The sequence below is a fragment of the Excalfactoria chinensis genome, chromosome 2 (genome assembly GCF_039878825.1).
Source record: "Excalfactoria chinensis isolate bCotChi1 chromosome 2, bCotChi1.hap2, whole genome shotgun sequence".
Taxonomy (NCBI): Eukaryota; Metazoa; Chordata; class Aves; order Galliformes; family Phasianidae; genus Excalfactoria; species Excalfactoria chinensis.
In genome coordinates this window covers 84,567,498-84,592,388 of record NC_092826.1, presented here as the reverse complement: position 1 = coordinate 84,592,388, position 24,891 = coordinate 84,567,498, and the positions used below count along the sequence as shown (strand labels likewise).

General features: G+C 35.9%; 1 protein-coding gene across 4 annotated transcripts in view; it reads left to right on the top strand.

The window, feature by feature from the left end:
• Window positions 1–24,891, top strand: part of KIF13A (kinesin family member 13A) — a 108,759-nt gene that overhangs the window by 54,610 nt on the left and 29,258 nt on the right. For 3 of the 4 annotated variants that reach the window (XM_072328737.1, XM_072328736.1, XM_072328740.1), the window contains exons 5-17: window positions 1,657–1,749; window positions 2,293–2,473; window positions 3,482–3,569; window positions 5,086–5,220; window positions 6,049–6,161; window positions 10,775–10,886; window positions 11,276–11,488; window positions 13,771–13,881; window positions 14,321–14,455; window positions 15,709–15,839; window positions 16,930–17,016; window positions 17,120–17,286; window positions 23,162–23,372. In XM_072328737.1, coding sequence (XP_072184838.1) covers window positions 1,657–1,749; window positions 2,293–2,473; window positions 3,482–3,569; window positions 5,086–5,220; window positions 6,049–6,161; window positions 10,775–10,886; window positions 11,276–11,488; window positions 13,771–13,881; window positions 14,321–14,455; window positions 15,709–15,839; window positions 16,930–17,016; window positions 17,120–17,286; window positions 23,162–23,372 — 1,777 coding nt within the window. The remainder of the gene's footprint in view (window positions 1–1,656; window positions 1,750–2,292; window positions 2,474–3,481; window positions 3,570–5,085; window positions 5,221–6,048; window positions 6,162–10,774; window positions 10,887–11,275; window positions 11,489–13,770; window positions 13,882–14,320; window positions 14,456–15,708; window positions 15,840–16,929; window positions 17,017–17,119; window positions 17,287–23,161; window positions 23,373–24,891) is intronic. The other variant, XM_072328739.1, reaches the window with a different exon arrangement.

The following is a 24,891-nucleotide window of genomic DNA, read 5'->3' as shown; positions in this document are numbered from 1 at the left end:
AAACAGCAATGTGTAGTGTAGACAACAAAACTGCATTTTTATTTATTTATTTATTACTTTAGGTGCACTTAGACATAATTCTGTATAATATAAATTTTGTAATCACTTTGCAGTACCTACTAATAAAATGCATGGAGGAGGGAATTATAGAATCATAGAAGTTGCATGATGAATTTATCTCCTGGATCATATAATCTCATGGGTGATATGCTCCTGCCCTCAGGAGCACAACCACTACACTAGAAGAATAATGAAATACCTGTAATTGAAATGTAAATTCTTCTGTTCTTTTCTATGTTCTTTTCATTAAGAACCAATAATCTTCTGGGATCTTAGAAATACCATTGGGAAATATACACAGGGACCTGACATTACTGTCTTAGTTTTTCCTTAATAGCAAAAGAGGAATTAGGCTAAAGTTACTTAGAAGCAATAGATGTTTTTATTCTTACATGATTACCTGAGAACCATTCTACAAACGGGCATTCCATGGGTTGTACTACGTGTGTTCAGCAGTCTACTGTTTATACAAATATGACAGAAAGTTTTTATTCTCAGGCAACATATAAATATGCAGCTAGATGTTTTTTGATGTTCTACTTTGAAAGCAGTAGTAAGTCCTATTGCATGCATTGTACAATTGCTTCCAAGTGGAAAAAGGGCAACTGCTAGAAGTAAATGAACTGAGATAAGTGACTTCGCCACTGTTCAGAATGTCATCAGGCAGCGTATATAAGTTTAAAATCAAACACGAAAAGATATGTAAATGCTGCCTTTATCTCAGCTCTTCTGTTAGATGTGTATGTAAGCAGTTCCGTTCTCAGGTCAGAACTCAGCAGAAAACCTACCCATTGACCCTGTTTGCAGTGTACAAATTCTGAGTGTTACTATTTAAAACAAAACAGAAAATCGTATACAGTACCACCACAAACAAAAGTAATGCTCTTCCTCTTTTAACTCCTACATCTAAAAGGTTGAAGCACATCTGAAATCTGCCTGGCATAAAAGATGATTTTACAAACTATGAAGTGCTGTAGCTGATGTTTCAACTATAGATTTGCCAGTGCATATCCACAGACAGTTCTGCTGAAGTCTCTCATAATGTACATTTCCTGCTTCAGCATCTTCAGAATGCTTCTGTCTTACTTCCGGCATTGCCTTGGCATGGAGTAAATAGAATGGGTTTTACTGAAATCTGAGGCTAGTTCCCAAGAGAAGAGCTATTTATACCATTATGTTTGTTAAATGCCTAATATTCTAGTTCACTAATGTGTACATTGCAATTCTCTTGCAGAACTCTTGGGTAAAGTTTATTACTAAATAATGCATACAGATTACAAAGTTTACAGTTAAGTAATACAGAATTTAGATTATCCTCATTATTCTCTAAGCATTCAATTTATGTGATCCATTTGAATCCACACTTCTTTCACAGGAAAACGAGCACTATGTTTAAACACAGAGGTAGCTGTTGCACTGTTTCATTTGCTCAGTTATACATGAAATCATTTGTTCCTTGGTGCATGCACTGGTAAAAATAATCTCCAATTTATTATTATTATTATTATTATTATTATTATTATTATTATTATTATTATTATTTATTGTTAAAGTTCACTGTTACTTCACTTAAATAAACTTATAATTATTTTGTAGGTCAGGAAGTGGTGTTCAAGTGCCTTGGAGAAGGAATTCTTGAGAAGGCCTTTCAGGGATATAATGCTTGTATTTTTGCCTATGGACAGACTGGTAAGTGTCGTGTGTGCTGAACGGATATAATGCTTCCTGTGTATGAAGTAGGAAGAGCACAACATAAATGTTAAGCTTGATAATATTTAAAATCATAAATATCATAATGTTTAATGTAAAATACTGATTTTTATTTGCTTCACTTCTTTGGAGGTTGGTTTCCCCTGTAAACACACAGTAACTTTAGCACAGCCATCGGTAGTATAAAGTTCTTAATATAGGTCTGTAAATATGCTCCTCACTGCTACCTCTTGAGGCTGCTTTGAAAGAGTGAAAGGAGAGGTTAGTAACCAAGGCTCATTCAGTCTTTTGTGTCTGTGTGTGTTAAAAGGGAGGCCAAGTAATGGCTCTACTAAAAGAGACTGTTAAGATTTGTCTTTTTGTTTCCCTGTTTGTTGTAATGCAAAGAGCAAGCGTTCTGTCTAGAATAACATGTCCGTTGCTCTGATACATGCATCTGGAGAAATTAAAACATGTTTCATGAACAAACAAGTACCTCGGAAACCACATTCTAAAGCATTTTCTTCTTCTTTCTTCCCATAGGTTCAGGAAAATCCTTTTCAATGATGGGTAATGCAGAGCAGCTGGGTCTGATCCCACGGCTCTGTTGTGCTTTATTTCAGAGAATCTCTGTGGAAGAAAATGAATCTCATACTTTTAAAGTTGAAGTGTCCTATATGGAAATCTACAATGAGAAAGTCAGAGATCTGCTTGACCCGAAAGGGTGAGTAGCTTTGCCCTTCCTCTCCACCTCAGTTGTTTTTGTTTGAAACTATTAAGTAGAAATCAATTCTGGAAGTCCCTGAGGTTTTTTATAATGTGTGTTTATATGTCTATTTTAGAAAGGATCAGGTACCAAACATCAGAAGGAATATCAGTGTAAAGCTTGTGTATGAAATAGTACTTGGTGTGGATCAATTTAAATATACAGTATAATAGTACAGTGTTGCAAACAAATACTAATTGAAGTACACCATAAATCAAGGCTATGTAGGATAAAATGCTGGGGTATATTTGCCATATGACCCAGACTTTGCTCAAGTATAAAGTTTCATCAGTTGCGAAGAGAGTGAAGTTTATTTACAGTTTGATTTCTCTGGTTTAGATCTTGGACATCTTGAATGGGAAGGAATAACACTTTCAAATATACTCTTGGCACTCTTATTCCTTCTGTTTTGTTGACTCAAAAATACTGGTTAAGTTCTCTAGCATGAACATGTCTAGACTAGAGATCTTGGTTATATTTTTTTAGTCTGATTTGTGCATCTTTTTTATTCTTGAGCATAATTGTACTATATGAAGAAGCATGCAAATTAATTAGAAGGTATATTTTAGGCTTCATTGACATATTTCAGTGAAACTTGGAAAATGCATGGAGAAATGAATCTTTAGCAAATTGCTGGGAGACATTTTTTTGTTTCCTTCTCTGTCAGTATTCTTTCTTCCAAATGAAGCATTTCAGGTTTTGCTACAGCCACAGATACTGTGGTAGAATGATGCTCTGAAAGTAATTCATGTGTTCTGATTGAAAACTGTTAGATTGAGTCTATTATTAATTGAATTCTTTTCTGGAAGATTTTATTCCCATTGTTACTTGAAAAACAAACAAACAAAAAAGCCTACACAGTATGAAATGATAAAAATCTTGTGTATAGTAGATTTTAATGTATGTCTTTCAATCGGAATGAAGTTCACAGCAGTGGTTTGTGCATAAAGGCTATTTATTCCACAGGAGTCGGCAGTCTCTTAAGGTTCGAGAGCACAAAGTGTTGGGACCATATGTAGATGGCTTGTCTCAGCTGGCTGTTACGAACTTTGAGGTAAATCTAAACCTATGAAAGATTTGTAAATAACACCTGTGTACCTAAGCAATAGGTACACATATTGGAGATAAACTAGCAACCACCCAGAAATTTTGTTTCCTAGGTGTTTGCAGCCTCTGACAATCACAGGTATCTCCTCTAGTGCTTCCAGGAATATTTATTTCATGTAAAAGCTTTTATTTCAATTTTATGCTGGTTAAAAGTATAGCAGTAATATCACTTTATTTTGCAGGTTCCCATTTATGCAATAGATACCAAGCACATCACATTTTCTTGACATGTTTTCTTGCAATCTGAGGCTTCCACACTAAGAAAATTAGGTCTTTCAGAATGCATTCTTTTGCCTTTGTTCTTGTTGAATACACTCTGTTACTTCATAGAAGTATATTGCATGAGAATGCACAACATGGTTTATAAAGCTGATAATTTAAAATAATGACAGCATCTGAGCCCGCTTGAGTTACTAAAATACATTCAAATATATCAGTATTGTAGAATCCAGTGAACTTCTGTAGTTACAGTGAAATTGCAGTGATGCAGCTCTACGAATTGCTTGGCCCTTTTTTACAAGGAAGCTGCTTTAGAAAATCTATTTGGGTTTTGTTTCTTTTTGCTTTTTTGCTTTGTTTTGGGTTGTTTTATTAAAAAATCATTCTTTGTAGTGTTGTGTGAAAAACATTTCTCATTTAATGGGAATGTTTGTTTCTCTGAAGCACCGGTCATATTATCTAGTATAAAAACTGATATTGCAGCTTTTATGGTACTTTGACAGCACGTCTTATTTGCTTGAATTATAGAAAATTTTGTTCATACCTAGTTTTTGGATGATTACTTGTGAAACTGTCTTGGATGCTCAGCAAGCACATATGTAAGAATCACCTTTATTTCTACCTGAGTAGAAGGGTACAGGCTCCACGTGGTGCAACCCTTTGAGCCAATTCAAAGAGGATGGTATTAATGCAGTTCAGGAAATAAATAAATAAAATAAAATAAAATTTAAAAAATAATAATAAAAAAGCATTGTTTATTACTATAAGTAGATCTGTAGTTTGCCTGATTACTGCCATTGCACAATATGATTTATTACTGTGGATGTTGACAATGTATTTCAGCAACAGATAAGGAGAACATGCACTGAATATTGTTGCTGGGCTTCTAGTGCACTTCTTAAAGCAAAGTTATGATTTAATATTAATCTGCAAAACTAGATCTCCTTTCTACCAATACATTCTTGGAGGCCCTCAAGGGGAGATTGTTCAGGACTCTGAGCAGCCTGACCAAGTGGGTGGCAACCCAGCTGCAGCCAGTGGGTTGAAATTGGATGGTCTTTAAGATCTTTTCCAACCCAAACCATTCTGTATCAAGACATAAAAACCATTTTCTCTTTAGTTCTACATTCTCTTCTTTTCTCTCTCTCCAGAAATACCCGCTCTTCCATTTAGTCAGGAATTTTGTTCAGCAAGCACAAACCTTGCTTTCATCCTGACATCTCTTTTTATTCTTTATGCTCTAGGATATTGAGTCATTGATGTCGGAGGGAAACAAATCACGAACAGTTGCTGCAACCAACATGAATGAAGAAAGCAGCCGCTCTCATGCTGTATTCAACATTATAGTGACTCAGACACTTTATGACCTACAGTCTGGTGTACGTGTTTCTGTTGGTTTAATTTATGAAGTTGTGGTAAATTCTTCTTTATTCTGTTCAACCGCTGAATAATCTGTTTGTTTTGAATAATGATCAGTTAAAACAAGCAACTTGTGCTTTTTGCATACGTTTGTAGGTGCATCAGTATTATCACTTAACATGACCTAAAACTCTGGAGAGACAAATGGCTTAACATTTTAAAACTGAAGCTGCCTCAGCTCTCAAGACTATTTAAACTTGCTGAAGTACTCTAGTATTTCAGAGTTGCAATGCTAAGTGATACTATACTATCTCTTCATTGATTTGTTCCATCTTTTCAGTTAAGACTTTAGCATGATTCAGCGTATTTTTTTGTTTGGTACACATACATGATTTTCTTAGCTATGCTGCTACTTTTAATGCTCTGGGGTGATCAAAGTAATATTGGCAAGAACATAACTTTGAGAGAACACCGGAAGAGAGAGGAAGCATGCCAGAGGAAACAAAAAATTAGATGACTTTAGAATTATGTTGCCTCTGTTAAATCTGTCTTAGGTGTTAACAGTTGCTGACATTAATATATTTTAATGGCCTGCAGTGGCAGGGAAGTTTTTGATGTTAACACATGGCTGCTTTGCCTTCATTAGTGGTTCAGCCCTTTAGTATAAAGTGTATGACTAACTCTTAACAGACTGTAAAGACTGTGAGAATTTGTTCTCTCTTATCTTGAATTTTATACTTCAGTTCGCATTATTATTATAGAAAATAGTTTTAATGGTGCTAATATAAGACATGTTAGCATTTTATGCTCATAAATCTTGTTTTTCCTCCCATATTTGATCTGCACAGAATTCTGGTGAGAAGGTTAGCAAGGTCAGCCTGGTGGATTTGGCTGGTAGTGAGAGAGTGTCCAAAACAGGAGCTGCAGGAGAACGTCTGAAGGAAGGCAGCAACATAAACAAGTAAGACACTGACATAGGTTGTAAAGCATAATATTTTAAGAACAACCATTGCTTCCTCAGTCTCCTGTCTTGGTGTGCTTGTTACAAGTTGGTTCAAACGATGTACCTAGTCATAAGCAGTTGCTCTGTACTGAATACCCTCTGTTTGTTGTTTTTTTTTTACATTAGTATAGAGTCTTTGATTCATACTTGACTCAGATGATAGCTGTATGAATATTATCTGGAAAAAGTGACGGTAGCACACTTTAATTATGGATATACCTTTTGTGATTCATTTATCCACCCTGTCCCCAGGCTCATGTGTTTGTCTCATCATATGCTCAAGGAATGCAAAGTTGCAGAGTTGAATGGAATGTTTGTTCCAACAGGTATTAAACTATGTAAGAGTATAATTCACAGTTTAAGAAAGCCAGATCAGAATGAAACTGTGTAAGTTTAACATTGCCTTGGGCATTGTACTCAAGCAATGACAAGTTTCCAGGCACTTTTTTTTTAGCTGTAATTACTGTGTTGTTGCCCAAAAGCAAGAATTTAGCACAATATTGCCATTGTCTTACACACACTAATTTTCCTGGGAAAAAAATAAATGAGACTCTTAATATTAAAAGCTACAAATTCTATGCTTAATTTTAAAATGTTGCAAAAGGTGATGTTATTCTGAAGTTAACAGTGAGAGCACAAAACGTGTTTGAACGGCATTCATGCTTAAAATGATTTTAAGTTAACTGCTTTAATAGTGTGAATATGCTTGTTGTTCGCAGCGTAAACTCTACTTTATTATGCATTTAATGCATCAGATTGGTAGCCACGCTGACATAATCATCATAAAACAAAATTATATGACTCTGTTTCTCTAATGGCAAGTACCGAACCTTTACCCTGCAGGTTACTAGTTAAATTTGGTTTGATTTTGCTAGAAACTGTATTTACCTCGTGCATAAATGAGGAAGAAATTAAATGTTACTTTTTTATTCTTGGGGGAAAATTCAAATGCCAGCTCTCCCAACAGAAGAAGTTTAAAGTGTTGCTGGAAATCCAGAAAGATTTCATTTTCTTTTCTAGTGAAATGTTTGCTCAGTGTAAGCAGGGAAGGTTGTTTTTGCCATTTCTTTTTAATGATACGGGACTTCAGATACAGGCACCAGATCCCTCTGTGAAAGATATTTCAAAAAGAAAAGTCGACAGCTCTATCTTTTCACATCAGTTCTTAAATAGTATAAACCTCAGTTAATTCAGACCATTTTTTAAGCATTCTCTGTGTGAAATCTCATTGGAACTGGTAGGCAAACAAAAATTCTTAGCGTTGTGCTTTAGTGTCTATTATTGGACTTTTGCTGTTACTTAATGAAGTCTATCTTCACTGGAAGCTTCAAAATTGGTACGCACGTTTTTATCAGAGTAGTTAATTACAGAACATTGTACACAGTCTTCTTTTCAATAACACGTACAACGTACCATGCTTATTAGGAAAAGGCAGTAATCTTTCTGTCATAATATAGACTACTTAAACGTTGAACCTTGCTATGTCATCTCCTGTTTTTATTTATTTATTTATTTATTTATTTATTATTCTTTCATAAAATAGCAGTAATTTTGCATTCTTAGCTATGTTTATTCAGATAAAAATAGACCTACCGAACTATCAGTTAAATTTCTTGCTTGTTCAGTGTTTTGATGCCTTGAAGAACAGGTGAATAACATAACTGTTTCTGTACTTATAAGACAAGAAGAACGTACTCTTGCTGTGCTTTCAAAACTCCATGGTTTGTTAGTCCCTGCAGATTTCTCTGCTGTTTGTGCATGAAACCAGTGTAGGACGATGGTCACTGCTGCCTCAGTCTCACAGCTTCCTGTACTGTAAACTCTTTCATATACTGGGTCAGCGTCTTACAGAGTGAATGTGCTGAATTGCTCTGTTGCTTACTGAAACAGCTGAGAGTTGTGTGATATTGTTATTGGTTTTGTAAAGTTGTAATAAGGAACTTGTTTTTTCTTGGCACTGATGTGAAGTTATCTTGGGTCATGAGGGTGTTTCTGGGCGCCTGCTGTCTTTATTTTCCTGGTTCTTATGGGATTTTCCAAGCTCATAAGAAAGCCATGTGCGCTTGTTCATGCCTAGGATGCTCTAGTTCCTATACCCAGTGTAGAAATGCAGATGCTTAATAATCTGTGGTGTAGTTGAAGAACTTCTAGAGTACAACAGCAGGAGGAAATGGAGTAAGGAGGCTGTCAGTGGCTAAGAAGAATATGTTCTGTGAACAGCCTGTAATTTTAACTGTGATTAGAAAATTTATCACTATTGTCATTTTAACTTGAGAATGCAAAAATAAGTTCTTCAAAGGGTAGAGATGGGGTGGGAGGGAATGTTTTGGGATATGACTCTAAGCTCTTTTAAGAGAAGGGTTTTCATATTCACAGGATTTATTATTAGAAAGAAGGACTTGGTCTGCTAAAAAATTTGGAAGAAAAGTGTACAGAAGTAGCTTAAATGGATGTCATTTAGGGACAGAGTTCTTCCCTGCAGTAAAGAAGCACCACCTGCCCTTGGATGCTGCTGACTCAGGCCCTTGCTGGGAATGTGCAAGCTTCCAGATGCACAGTAGCAAAGGCAGCCTGTTCATGCTTGATGACAAGGGTCAAGGAGAACAGAAAGCATGCAGAAACAGCACTTTCCCATGGTCTTGCACCATATAAGCTTGCTCTGTTTCTTCTGAACTGCCTCAGTCTGTTGAGCACTATTGGCTCAGGCCTTTTGGTTGATTCATTCTGTGGGTGGTTTGAGATAGGATCAAAGTAATGACAGATCTCTGATGCATCATCCAGCATAAAGCAAAGCTGAGTCCCATAATTATATTGCGCTGCCATTTCTTTTAGTACTTTCCTTAGAATCTTTTAACAACTTTGTATTATGAAACCTTAAGTAGAATACTTAAAGAACACCAGTTTGGTTGTTAATGCAGATGTTAATAGCCTTAATACAAAAACAGTATTTTATGATATTTCTGGAGCAGAAAAATTATTACTTCCTTTAATCCTGTGTTAATAAACTAGCTTATAACTTGCTGTATACTACAATACAGTGCCTATAACTAAGACTTAGAGTTGCAGCCCTGTTGTGATATAATTATCAGTGGTGGACCTTTCTGAATCCCTGTTTCTCTCCTATCCCCACCTCAATTTCTTAAGGGCAAAAAAAACCACCAAAAAACAACAACAACAACAAAACGTTTTCTTCCACCTCCTTCAGTTTTTGGCTTTGATTTTTCACATTTTTTCTCATTTAAAATCAGTAAGAGGAATTGGAGGAACATAAATCCAAGTGTGTGGGTTTTGTTGTTTTGTCTTTTAACTTTATAATCCTTGAAGGTGGACTCCATTGGGAGTGTGCTGCTGGTGCTTTTTGACTTATGCTGTAGGAGATTGCTACGGAGCGGCATGTAGCCTCCTACTGTTTGTTCTCGCATGTTTAGCATTCTGTCCTCGCAATCTGTGCAGATGAAAAATTGGAGACAAGAACCAATTCTCCCTCCCCCATCCTCCTCCCACAGGCTTTGAGGAGTTGTAAGGCTTTTGTTTAGGGGTAAAAAAACCCAACACACTGAAATTAACTACTTTTTGCTGTTAATTTTTCAGGCATGGGTTGGAAAGTTATCCTCTAGACAAATACAGGTGCCTCCTTAAGGTTCTTTTCATTTTAGTTTTGCATTCAGGTCTATACTATCTTCATGCCACTTTGTTTCCTGGTGTTATGCACATCTTGTGTGAGTTTTGTATCAGGTCGTGTCACCTTAACCTCACATATCTTCCTTGAAATATTCAGCAGTATTTTTGTTGTTGACTAAATGAATTAATTCAGAACCACCGGCACTTTCAAACAGCATTAAGACCCTGTTACAAATACTTTGAAGACACTGTCAGCCAATTAAGATAGCACTAGTAGTTTGAAGAAACTCAAAAGAATGGAGTGGAATGATACAATCAAAGTTTTATTTAACTATCTAATTACAGGGCTACAAATTTCCTTGGTCGTTACACTCAATTATCCAGATGCTCTTTGCATGTATGATGGACCAGTATGCTCTTAAGCTCCAGCGTTCACTATTTTTACTACCCTTTAGGCATCTGTTCAGTGCTCTCAGGCTCCTGAACCGGCTTATTATCTTAATCTTAACTATCTTAAACATACTTGCCCCAGTGACATTTAATATTTACACATTGTATAAGAATTGGAATATAAAATGCATAGATGCTTTGCAAACTTTACTAATGGTTAAACATTTGTTGTTAGAAGTGGTACATGTACCAAAATGAACAAGCTCTTAGTTTCTTCAGTTTTCTAGAGTAATGGGACATGTTTGTGTACCGAGCAATTTGGTGAATTTTTCTGTTCTCATGTTTATATTCATGCAGCATTTTTATAATTGGGAGATTGGTCTGTTCTTCCCCATAAATGATCCTAGTGAGGTACCACCTCAATTGTAAGTCTGCTCCTTTGTCAAGGAGTATCGGTCTCATATATAAACACACAGCACAAATAAAACCATTCTCTCTGTTTTATTAAGTACGCTTTTGAAGTATGTGTTCAAAGCTGTTTTGTGCTTTTGCCTTTATAGATCTCTTTCAACGCTTGGGTTGGTTATATCATCACTTGCTGATCAAGCAGCAGGGAAAGGGAAGAATAAGTTTGTGCCTTACAGAGACTCTGTGCTCACTTGGCTTCTCAAGGTAATTAATATTTTTTGTTCAACATGTTCTGTTAGATTAATAGGTTGTAGCATAACTCTGTGTACTTAAGAGATTGTAATCTTTTGTTGTTGTTGTTTAAAAAGTGAGTAAAGGAGGTCATTGCTACAAGCTATTCCAAGTAGTATATTAAGATAAGCATTTACTGTGTTGATTGTATGTAAAGTCCTACTTGGCATATTTTCAATTACATTGGGATTAAAGCTGATGGAGGTGCTTGGGAATATTTATGGATCATATTGGTTATTTTACATCCAAAATGTAAATCAGTATCTGAATAGTGAGATTTGTATTCTAAGTATCTTTGTAAAGACACAGTACAATCTCAGAACAGCTTTTAATCCTCGAACTTCTGTGTCTGTACTCTACAGGACAATCTGGGAGGAAACAGCCAAACTGCCATGATAGCCACAATTAGTCCAGCAGCAGACAATTATGAAGAAACGCTATCTACTTTAAGATACGCAGACCGAGCCAAAAGGATAGTTAATCATGCTGTGGTGAACGAAGATCCAAATGCTAGGGTCATCAGAGAATTACGTGAAGAAGTTGAAAAACTGAAAGAACAGCTCTCACAGGCTGAGGTAACATTATTCATTATGCAACATAAATAGAGTAACCTGAACAAATGTTGAATGAGCTGGAAGATTGGGTTTATATTGAAGTCCTACAAAATGAGAAGGGTCTTACGCTTCTTTTTTTTTTTTTTTTTTTCTTTTTTTTTTTCCTTTCTTTTTTTTTTTTTCTTTCTTCTTTTTTTTTAATTAAATTAACCTTGTTTCCTGAAGTAGATCCAAAAAGTTTGTTACTAAAAAGAAACTTTAAATGAGGACAACATTGTATGGGTGAGGATCTGTCAGAATAGACGGTTCTTCTTGAAGAACTTCATGTCACATAGTAAATGAAGCAGCACAGATAAGAGCTACAGCAGAAATTAATTGTGTATACCTGCTAGCAGATGTTTTTAAATTGGTGGACTACGTATTTTTGTTATGCCAAATAGAAAAATGAGAAGATGTAAATCTGGTACTGGACAACAAAATATGTGGGACATTTCTCTCATTGACATTCATGAAAATTTATCAAGAGTCTTTTAAGAGTCTCTTAAGAGTCAAGATGCAAAACCAAAACCAGCAGTGTTCTATTGACCGAAGAGTTATTGCTATGTGATTGCTGCATATACTAGACATACGTTTCTAATCAGAGTGTAAATTATCGGGGTAGAAGTAGTTTTGGTGATATCTGAGGAAATGGGACATCGCAGTATAGGAAAACATTTCTAATATTTTCTGGCAACGTGTAATAGCTGTAAGGGAAAAAGAATACCAGGAGTATGTCTTAGGGTAAATTTGACTAGTGTTTAAACTTTACATTCATGTAAGAAGTCACGTTTCATACATAAGCAGATTCTTTCAGGATCAAATGAGGAAATTCGCCTTATGGAAAAAGGAACCATTCACTTTTTTTTCTGTATAAAAATGTATTGTAATTCCATGTTTTAAATAATAAAATATTCTTCTAGTCTGTTCTCAGTTTTGTTGGCAAGTAGGAAAGTAGGAAGTTGCTTGGAGTTTTACTAATTTTTTAAACTTTTTATTCAACTTTCTATTGAAAACAATCACATGAAGTTATAGGCAAGCATGTTGAGCTCTTATTTGGAGTGGAACATATTCAGCCCCTTGCTTTTCTTTCCTATTGTGAAATGAGAAGCCTGTGTTAGCTTCAGTGCATGCCTTCCTTCAGAGGTAATCAATGGTGTCATTCTTAAATGCTTAAATGAAACTCTAGGAACGCTTACAAAAACAAGGTAGAATGGAAAGCTAAATATCAAGAGGAATTTGTATTTAAAACTATTATTGGAAGGAAGGCATTGGAATTGAACTTCAGACAACTCAGACTTAAGAGATATAAAATACTCTGGCATTTTTATATGGACAGTGAAGCTTGAATGGCCAGCCCTGCAGATTCTGTTGGTCTGTGTAGTTCCATTGGTTCCATTATGAAGTGCTATGTAGATCTTCAGTTATTTCAAATCTGGACATGTTATGGGGTGATTCCTTAAAGAGAAAGATTTGAGAGTATCATCTGATGAAGGACTGAACTTGAGCCAGCAATGTGCACTTGCAGCCTAGAGGGCCAACAGTATCCTGGGTTGCATCAAGAGACGTGTGACCAGCAGGCTGAAGGAGGTGATTCTGCTCTTCTACTCTGTGCTGGTGAGGCCTCACCTGGAGTACTGCATCCAGTTCTTGGGACCCATCACAGGAAGGGCACTGAGCTGTTGGAGTGGGTCCAGAGGAGGGTCATGAAGATGGTCAGATGGCTGGAGCACCTCCCTAGGACTCTGCACCTTGAAGAAGAAAAGGCTCCAGGGGGACCTTATAATGGCCTTCCAGTAACTGAAGGGGGCCTATTAGAAAGCTAGGGAGGTATCTTCTTATAAGGACATGTAGTGATGGTGAGGGAAAATGGTTTTAAACTGGAAGAAGGGCATGTTAAGACTAGATATTAGGAATAAATTCTTTTCTGTGAGGGTAGTGAGACACTGGAACAGGTTGCCTAGGGAGGCTGTGGATGCTCCCTTCCTGGAGGCTTTCATGGCTGTGTTGGATGGGGCTTTGAGCTACCTGGTCTAATGAGAGGTGTCCCTGCCTAGGTTGGGTCAGAAGGGAACCATTCTATTATGCTGTCCTTTTCCTTTGCAAATGACCTGTTTCTTCATCTTCTGCCAGAAAATACACAGGAAAATAGTTGAAACCTATCCTACAGCATTTGATGTTCTGTTGGCTATGTTCAGTTTCCCTTTTTTAAGCAATTGTTGCAGTGTGAACTGTACCTTAAGGATTTGCTAATCCCTGTCTTTTAGGCCATGAAGGCACCAGAACTGAAGGAAAAACTGGAAGAATCTGAAAAGCTAATAAAAGAATTAACGGTCACCTGGGAAGAAAAGCTAAGGAAAACAGAAGAAATTGCACAGGTATTTCAGAAATTTTTGGGAGAAAAGGTCAGATATTCATTGAGCACAAGTTAGATGAATTTCTTGAGTTTTGGTGAAGTATGCTGTACTGTCCTTTTTCTTTCAGTCTAAATTTCATTAGAATAAATGTAGTTTAACACGGTATACTTGATAAAGGCTAATATTTGATTTTAAATTAGAACATCCAAATGCATTTGACATGTTCTTTTATTTATTAGTTTGTAACTAATATAGAAATCCAAACCACACTCTGTAATGCCTTATTACCTCACCTTTTATTATTGGTGTATAAAAATTATATTAATATTATACTTGACCACTGTTTTAAGTTCTAAAGGGTGTGTTAATTTTCAGCTCTAGATGCTCTACTTTTATTTACTTGGTATACTTGTCTCTACTTATTGCAGCAGCCAAGATTAATCTATTTTTGTGCTTGCAGGAGAGACAAAGACAGCTAGAGAGTATGGGAATTTCCCTAGAGTCTTCAGGTATCAAGGTTGGAGATGACAAGTGTTACCTGGTGAACCTGAATGCAGACCCTGCACTCAATGAACTTTTGGTTTACTATTTGAAGGTAAGAGTGTGTATAAGATGTTTACATAGAGTGAAGGGACATTTATTACTTTTGATTTCTGGCTCAATTTATAATTCAGAGTGTATTTAGATTCTTAAGACTAGTTGAAGTAAAATAGAATAGGACTCTTCTTGCTGTTCAGGTTTACTTTTTCCCTTGCAGTTCAGCTTCAGTAGTTTCCTAATTGATCTACTGATTGTCAGCAGTGGAAGAAGTGTTCAGCATTGAGATAAATACTAGGTTTTTCAATCAGGATGTGAATGGAATTATTTTTTGAACTAAAGAGCTTTGCTTCCTGAAGTCAGAGCCTGGTGTAAAATGCTTCTTTTTGTTAGGGGGCTGAGGATTTTCTTAAATATTCAGTGAGTTAGAGCGTAAAGGGATCATGTTTAGCCATAATCTATTGGAGTAACCATAGGCTTCCATGGGAGAAAAAGCTTTAAAAAAAAAAGAAAGGAAAAATGATGCCAGGTGAGGAGGGAAAGTGAGAAGAAGGCCCCGTTAAAAATGTGCTGAAATATATTTTCCTTGTTCTACTATCTTCCGTACCATCCAGTTTAGGATAGTCTTCCTGTCAGAGTGAAACAGTTTCAAATGCAAACCGAATAAGGCAGGCTGAGTAGGAAATACTTGGTAAGCGTGAATTTCTTGTCAACAAGATAGAAAAGACCATCTTATCTGTTTTATGCATATTTTTCTGCTTTAGTGGTTGAGATAAGGTGTTTATATTTGAACAGCAGCAAATAGAGTACAACTTATGTAGTAGAAAAATTCAGTTTTTCAGCAAGATTTACAATATGACTAGCAATTATGTGGAGATTAGTATGTTTAGATGCATTATTAATATAGCTGTCTTCTGAAAAACAGCCAATTCTGTGTGTCTCAGTTTACTTTCCTTGTCATCCTTTGTTCACATGACTGCATGACATGGTTTGTTTTCTTCTCTGTATTATTCTCTGTATCTTTGCTTATATGCATGTGTAGTCTTGGAATATTTTAAAATCAGAATTTGTTTGTCAGCTGCTTTATTTTGCTCTCCTTGAAGCTGTAGGAAGATAAAGTGCAGAGCAGAACAGAAGTTTGTGAGTGACCTTCCCAGTCCTCAAATCTACTGTGGCACCATCTGTGCTCTATAAAAGTACCTAGCAAAGGACAACGTGTTGATGGTGAAGTCTCAGTGCTTCAACTAATATTGTCTTTGTTATGTAAACAGCAGTAGTTTTCTTCTCTCTTAGTAATGGCTTATTTTCCAGGATCACACAAGAGTTGGCGCAGATACCTCTCAGGATATACAGCTCTTCGGTATAGGAATCCAGCCTGAACACTGTGAGATTGACATTGCTTTAGATGGAGAAGTCACACTCACACCAAAAGAAAATGCAAGGTAAGGATGTTCATCAACACTTGCTTGCACTTCAGCAAAATGTTTGCTTTCCATTACCAGAAGATTATTGTATTTATTTTTATTTTTCCAAGTCAGAAGTTTTGTTTTTTTTATCAATGAGTAGCTGTGATATAAGTGACTTTAATTAGTAGGTGAAATTCAGAGGTAGAACTAAAATTTCCTCACACACTTCCACATGCCACTGCCTAATAAAGAGCTATCAGTGGTTTAGCTCAGAATAAATCATCGCAAGAAAGTAATCATTAGGAATGAGGTACCACTGCTTATTTATATATTGTGTGGTAGCAAGGTGACTGAGTTGCACCTGGCTATTTCAAGCTGATGATGGGATAGGAGGCTGGCTCTTTTTGTGGGAGGGTAAAACTTGCCTCTGAGAACTTTCTTTTGTAAAGCTTGGTATTTTCTGAGAAAAGAGGAGAGAAAAGAGATCCAAAGACCAACACTATTACTGTGTGTATTAAATATGTGTTGTGGAGTCACATTCTCAATTTGTTTCTGCTTCCTTGCTTTAATTTAACTATCTGTTTTAGGAGACACTGTGGATTCTTTCATAGAATTCTGAATGTCTTTATCACTTAATCTCTGATGACTTAAGATAAGCAGTACTATTGTCTTTACTGCTTAGTTGAAAGTATGCAGTTTGGATCTTAGGGTATTTTCTTATAGTTGAGTGCCTTGTATGTTAGCAGTATGTTTTACAGGTATGGATTAACCTTTATCTTGGAGAGCTTTATCAATAGGATTTATATGCAAGCAAGTTTATAGACTTCATAAGAAACAGGTAGTGACTCAGTTTGAAAAAGGGGCAATAAAAAGCAAGTTCAGCTAACACTAATCTTATCTGTGTATTTAATGAGAATTTGCAACAGTCAGAGCTGGAAGGGAAAGAGGTTTTGTGTTTACTTCTGATGCAAGGAATTGGACCAGTAACTTTCTCATTTATACTTTACTGAGAACCTAGGTGATTTGTACACTGTGTAATATAAATCACTGTCTATACATGAGAGAAACAATACTTCTCAACCATTCAGTTTTAGAATTTGTCTGAAGTTGTATTTTCTTTTTTCAGATCCTGCGTTAATGGTACACTGGTATGTTCTGTCACTCAATTATGGCATGGAGATAGAATATTATGGGGAAACAACCACTTTTTTAGGTAATAGTTTATATTTACTTACCAGCTTTCTTATGTTCAGTCCTTTTTTCCCTGCACTGTTCTTCATAAACCTTTTAGAAACTGAATTTTTATTTTCACACAGAATCAATTTGCCAAAGAGGAAACGACGAGACTGGCTGAAGGACTTTGAGAAAGAAGCTTTGTTAGGAGAGCATGATCTGGATGCAGCCAGTGAAGCTTCTTCAGAACCAGACTACAACTATGAGTTTGCTCAAATGGAAGTTATTATGAAGACACTGAATAGTAATGGTAAGAGAACTGGCAGTTAAGAAGTCCAAAGATTTTTATTTATTTATTTATTTTGTGTGTGGAAATCATTTAATAAATTCAGAATTTAACTTGAATTCTAGATAAAAACAAATTATACAGTTACCCCAGTGGCCCTGGGGCATAACCAGCAAAAGGTGTTTTACAGAAATATCAGGTGTAAATAGCCACTCGGTTGTAAGTGCATACGCATGTTGTATATAATCGACATATATACATACACACATGTGAATGCAGTTACAACCAAGTGGATATTTCCATGCATACATATATATGTATATATATGTACACCCTTATATACACATACCATTCTGGACATCTTTGGTATTGTTATCCTTTATAAAGATTTTGTTATCTGTGTTAAAGCCTTGATATAAATATATATAAAATATATGTATGTGTGTATACACTTACATAAAAATGTAAGTACTGAACAAATGGTCTAGGAGGTAAGAAGAAATTTTTCTGTGACAATTACTAGTTAGCTTCTGCCCAGACATACAGCTTCATCTGCATGTCTGCTAATCTTTATAGTGCTGCTGAGATGTAATTATGCAAGTAAAATCATCATCCTAGGTCCTTCTGACTTTGAGTTTTGCAGGTTATTGCAGGCAAAAATGCACATCAAGATACGTCTGCTTCATCCTTCCTTTTTGCATTGAACATTACCAGCACCACTATAACTATATTAAAAAGACATGGAAACCTTAACGAGGCAAGGCTGTAGTAAAAAAACATGAGCTAGCATAATTTTTAGCTTCTTGATCACTGTGAAATTGTTTTTAATTGGAGTTTATTGAAACCTATTGTGATGCCTTTTCTGGACAATTATTCTAGGCAAGATACGGTATATAAAAATGATGGTATGATATATGGCATATACAATATACAGTATGTATAAAATAACATGATATTTTATTGGTTTCCAGAAGGCAATTCATAATTCATGTGTTACGATACGGGAATGAAGAAATGATGAAAAACTTAGTGGAATGTTGAGTGCTTTGTACAGGTTTTCTAACAGCACAAAAGTTCAGTAGCAAATGCCTTTTTTTCTCTGACCAAGACAGCGTAGTAGATGGTGTTTCATTATTTTTTCTTCTGTTCTCCTTCCTTTGTATCTTCATACTATTCCTATTCTCTGCTGTGGTTTAGTTGTTGAAGTACAACACTGATTTTTCTTTTTCTTGGTCTCCTCTTCAGCTTCCTTATTTTTTGCTTTTAACTACAGCGTGATTGCTTCCTATGCATAATTATGTAGAAATCATTTGCACATTTTTATGGTCTCATTGTGATTTGAATGGATTTTTTTGTGTGTGTGCAAGTGAGTTGCAGGTTCGGACCGTTTAAGGTGAAATGAAATTACTGTTTGATAACACAGTTATTCTCCTTATGGTTCACTCATACCAGGAGACGAATTTCAGATGAATCTACCATCCTGGTGGTCTTCAGTGTTGTCATCCCTTCTGAAGACTCTCTTGCCTGTTTTAAGGTCTCAAACCATCCCGTATCTGTGCCAAAACTGGGATAAAGGTTTTGAACTTGATTGGCTCATGCATGATACTGCCAGAGAAATTTGAAAGCCTTAATTGATGCTTGATCTGCTTGTCACTAACTGAGAGTCTGAATAAACTGCAGTAGCCAACAAGAAGTTAGTGCTCTTTGAGTGGAGGGTTGCATATTTTGATTTTCATGTGTTATTGTCTTGCTGATGGTTAGCATTCTTAACAGTATTTCAGACATCTTTTCATTTCAGTTCATTAGGTTTTTTTGACTTGGGTTCAAGCCTGTCTTAGTCTTAGCTGGGTTGTTTTCCATGTCTTTCCTAAAGCGCAGACTGTGCTTTTCTAGTAGAGATGCTGTTTGCATTCACGCATCACACAATTTCAGAGACATCGTAACCCCATTATACCACTTCTTGTCTCCTTCTCTCACTCCTATGTAGGTGTTCTTAACTAAGATGGAGTGATAATTGATAATGAAACCCTGACAAAGCAAGCGGCTGTGAGTGTTATTGGCTGATCTTCTCATTCCAAGCTAAGATAGCATTTTACCAGTTTGAATCTTCTTGGTAGCAGATCTAAATTAGTTTTAGAACAGACTTCAAGTTTGTTGAGTAGATAGTACAGCAGATTTATTTCAGTGCTTTTTATTTATAGTGGGAAAACAAATATGGGGAAAATAGAAGAAATAATGAAATAATTGACACCTATTAATTCTATCATTTATGTTCTTTGGAAAAAAAAAGAGACTGGGACAGAGAAAGCTTTGTTTGGTTTGGTTTTATATTTCATATATATGATATGATACTTACGAGTTTGCTTTTCTTCTTTCCCATGAGAAGTTGATATAGCCTGGAGCAAGAGTTTATCTTCTTTTGCTTTGGGTTTTTTTGTTTTTTTTTTTTGTTTTTTTTTCCTTTCATTTAGTTGAGAACAGTAACTCCCTATAAGTAAATAGCCTGATTTCTGCTGAGCATAACCATTAGATTTTATAGCATGTAAGCAGATATAGCAGTGTCAAATATTACATCTGGCTCCTGAGAAACTCTGAGGATAATGAGGAAAATGTGAAACTTTGAAAAGAGCTGTAAAGAAAACATCCTGATTCTTCCCTCCCTGCTTCAACAGATTCACTTTTTTCATGAGATTCTGTCAGATCAGCATTGTACCACAACTTTCTGATGCTGAGCTGATAAGGATTTATTCGTGTATAGGGTGCAGTGGTTAAGTAAACAATGAGATTAGGTTACACACTTTCTCATTTAAGCAAACAAAAAAGTACAGCTCAGGGTGGGGATTTTGATGCAGTTCAGCAAGGCAGTACATGTCAGAACCTCTTTCTAGCCTGCTTAGAAAATTGCACTTACACAAAATCTATAATATTTCTTTCAGCATTGTTATTATCGGATTAACAGATTGTTGATGTGAATTAAGTAGAAATGTAGCAAGGTAATCAAACACCGTTTTTACATCCTTTGTGTAAAATTATGCTCTTTCTATAAAATAGTAATACTCTAATAGTTTGCAGAAATGTAACTGCATATGAATGGTCTTGTTGGGACCACTGAACTATTTTTGCCACATAAGTAAGTGAAGAGGTGCGACGTAATGCTTCTCACACTGTATGGAATTTACTGTGCATTTGGCAAGCACTAGGTAGAATCTTCCCTAATTAGACTTTGTGTGGGAAATCCAAAATAGTGAATTATAGTGTTTAAATCCAGCTTAAACATTGTTCGTCGTTCTTCTGAACTGTGAAAAAAAGTTTATTTGTTCATCTTACAACTGTATGTTTTATAATTGTCATGGTTTTGTGCTGTAGAATATTGACAGCACAAAACCATGACAATAATTCATGCCACGTTTTAGTTTTTCACTAAAAGACTTTGCTTTTTCTATGAGAAGCTTTTTCAATAAATAAATTGGAGGCTTTTCTAAGGTGTGAATTTACGTTTTACATTGCAATACAATCGTGGTCCCTCCCCACCATATGTAATGATTTTGGCTTAAATTAGAAATGTTGGACTAGCTTGTTGGAAATGTTTTCCCTGGTATAATGTGATCTTAAAGTAGCTGTAATTCTGTAAATGTAAATGAAAAAAATCACTGGTATGAAAGAACTGTTCCCTGACACTGGAGCTGGTCTTGGAGCAATTTAGGAAAAGTCTTAATGACTAAGCCTTAGATTCATTTCCTGTGTTTCCAAACACAATAGACCTTAATTTCTTCCATCCCTCTTCTCTGCCTGCTGTTTAATACCTGGTTTCTCAGCTATTCTTAGCATTAAAACTATGTTAGGGATTATACAAGAAATCTATGCACATGAAAATGACTCTGGTGTTATCTGGATGAGTTAGGAGGAGGATGCAGATCAACGGGAGTAACATGGTTTGTAGTTTAGAATGTTAGAATGCATTTCAGTCAGGTTTTTTTTGCTGCGTTGGCTATTTTAAAAGCCAAAAATAGCTAAACATACTTCTGAGAATGTCATGTACTAAAACTTGGTAATTCTGTTTATTTTAAGGCACATCTGGATCACTGTTTTGCTGTTTGGTTGCTATTTATATTGACAATTTTTTAACTTCATTACTTGAAGTTCCACCACAATGGCCTCTTTAAGATGCCTTTGTGTGAAGCCAGTGTCATTTTCTCATTGACAAGATGTGGGCTACTGTAACAATCTATAATCATAGTGGTTTTCTGCAAAAAGTAAAGATGTGCTTTACGTAAATCTCAGTATTTCAAAAAGTTTGCTGAGCGGTGAATTAAAATCCACTTTAACAACAGAACCCCAGAGATCTTGTTTGCTTTTCTGGCATTTATAGTAGAAAGGATTTGTTTTGTGAAATGACTCTCTTAGATAACCATAAATGTTGTCACAAACAGTACTTTAGTTTAGCAAATTCAGACTCATTAGCCTTAATACTAAGTAGGTTGTTATATGTTACTGAATAAGGTAATACCACGTTTGTACAAATACAAGGGATCTGTTTTGAGGGAGAGTATATGTGCCAGTTGTGGTGACCTGCATATAGTTGATGAATCCTTTGTGGAAGCTGTCGTGTATCCTCTACTTAATGCTGTAGTAACCCAGATTTTGTTTCATGTAGCCTTGTAGCATCAGGAACACTCGCACAAAAATTTTAAGTCTGGATTTCAGTAGTGAATGCAAGGTGAATCATAACTAAATCACAGGCAGTTATTATTTTTTGAGAAGTCGACCTTGAGTTCTGAAACAGGGCAGTAAAATTAAATGTAGGTTTATTTTTCCCCTTCCTTTTTGATGGACTGGTATCCTTAAAAGTCACAACAAAATTTTCTTTTAATACATCTTCAAAATGAAAGAGACACCACAAAGAATTATTTTAAAACTGAAGTGTCTTTTTGTTTGTTTGAAAATCTTGGCATGTCTTAGAGCTGAGATGTTACTTTCTCTATTTAATATTCTACCACTCCAACTATGGAACCTCCTCCTCTTCCTTACCTTTCTGGTATACACAATGAGCAGTTGTTTTATGATGTGCTGCCACTAGAATATATTAATTTAAACTGATCCTTTTGCAAACCAGATTTTGGCTGTATTTAACACTTCATATATATATGCATGAAGAAGATGTATATGCATATGCTGGTAGTATATAGAAGGAGCTTATTCTGTTGAATTCTCTTTCAAACATATAGCTTGCCATTGGACCTAAAACTGGCACTATACCAAGTAATTCTTGTTTAATTTGGATGTAATTAAGGTTTAATTGACACAAGCAGTTGTTAAGTCAGAATATCTAAATGGGTATTTGCTCTGGCCAATTCTGAGGTGAAATGTACTTTGTAGTCCCCTCCAGAACGTTGTCTGCTTCAGTGTTGTGAAGTGCATGGCTGCAGTGTCTTGCATGACTGGTTAGCTGTTTGTCTCAGTTTTTGTCTGCAGCAATTCAGTGTCTGATTCTCTGCCAAAACGGAGAAAGTAAATTGCTTTTTACTTCCTGAAATAATTTCCTTCTCTGGTTAACATCATTGTCCCTTGTATTTTGCTTTGTTTCCTTGTTTTCTTCTGACTGGTTTGTTCATTTTTCCATGTATTCTTTTTTTCCTGCTGAGATTCTGGAACATGCTATAAATCCCCAGTACTGACATACACAGTAGAGGAGGATGTTAGCTGCTATTGTAGCTTCTTTGCACGACATTTTTCTTGTTTGGATTTACTTATGTAATTTGGTGTTTATTATTTTGGGTTTTGTTTTTGGGGGCAACGAACATTCAGTGTTTGCAAAGAGCCTGAGCTATCTTGATTACTGTTACCATATAAATAAAGGAAGTGACATTTTCCCTTTAATATTATTGTTATTTTATCTCAGACCCAGTACAAAATGTGGTGCAGATCTTGGAGAAACAGTACTTGGAAGAGAAGCGGAGTGCTCTCGAAGAGCAGCGGCTGATGTACGAACGTGAGTTAGAGCAGCTCCGGCAACAGCTCTCTCCAGAAAGGCAGCATCAGCATGGTAGCGACAGACTCTCCTACACTGCTCAGACTGCACAGCAGAAAGTAAATCTCTGGACAGAAGAGAGGTGAGAATGCGGGAGGAATGCTGTTTCATGTCTAAAAAATGCCTAAAATAAGGGAATTGATAATAACTACAAAGGAAGGGCTCTAAGTAAAAGATGGGACTTGAACTATCTGTCAGAAACGGTATATTTTTGTAGAATTAAGTTTGGCCTACATCAAAGTGTTAGGGCCTTAATTAGGGCTACATTCTAATCCCTAGCGCATGTGCAACATCTTCCTCTGTTTGACTTAATGTGATATGAAATAAGAATTTCACTTACATTGATCAGCGTTACAGTACTTCTAAATTGTTTTATTACTTAACATGTGCTTCTGGAATGTTTGGTTTAGCATTTAAGTTAGAAGAAAGGAAAGTACAGCATACAAACAAATTTGTCTTCTCATGCTAAGCTGTCCACTAGGGATTATTTGTGTGTTTGAGAGTATCCAATGAAAATACAGTATTTTGCAGTCTGAAACTACAAAAAATAAAATAATGTGGGTCTTTAAGTTTTGTACATGTGTTTCTAAATGAAGGCCAACTTTAGAAGAAGATTGCCAGAAGAACTGCAGGACAGTCAAATAAAGTATATTAGAGCTGTTAAGGAAGAAAAGACTTGCAATTAGGTAAAAAATACCAAAAGCTCTTTGCAAAGGAATAGCATGGCACCTGAACAAAGCTCTGGTGAAAGATCACTATGTGGTTTGCAAGAGGTGTTTAAGAAGCAGATCAGGAAGTTGTGAGCTGAGTTTAAGCAGCGCATATTTGCATCTAAGCATAGAGGGAAGCTCCATGGAGTTCCAGGGTCAGCAACCCAGGTGATTTTTTTGTCTGATAGGTTTTCTGTGTACAAGCAAGTATTCTGTCTTTAGGTTTGTTCAGGAAGGATGACTAGGTGTACTAATAGGTTACTTGTAAGCATCTATCTTTTTTCTTAGAAAAAAAAACCAAACAGAACTTCATTGTTCGCTCAGTGTTTTTTCTATATGTGGAGAGTTTGAGTGTGCTTTCCTATTTCAGTTATTTTTGCTTTGCCTTTCACCGTAAATAAATAAATGTACAAGAATTGTCTAAATAACAGAAGCCAACGTTCTGTTGCAGCTTTCAGATGTTAAAAATAGAACAGAACAGATCTTAGTTTAGTTACTATGTGCGCTTTTGTATTGTAATTTCTGCCAAGTTTGGCCTGGAAAAAATAAAAGCAATCTGTTCACACACTCGGCCATGATGCCTAAAATGTTTTCCATGGCAAGCTTAGGGAGAAGCATTGCCCTGTTTCAACTTCAATTAAAATAATTGTTTGCCCCTGTAAGAGCTAAAAACAGAATTGTTTTATTGTGAACTGAATGTAAAGTATTGCAGAGTCACAGTTGTGATTTGCAGGCTGTTTTAGTGTTGCAGAGGAGTGTGAAATAAAGAACACTCTGGTGAGAATCGTTGCTGTTTAATATTGGGCACAGCAATGCCATCAAGATATCACTGATAACCCACTTCAGTTGCAAAGGAAGGTGTATCTCTAAGAGATGCAACAGAAAGGAGGA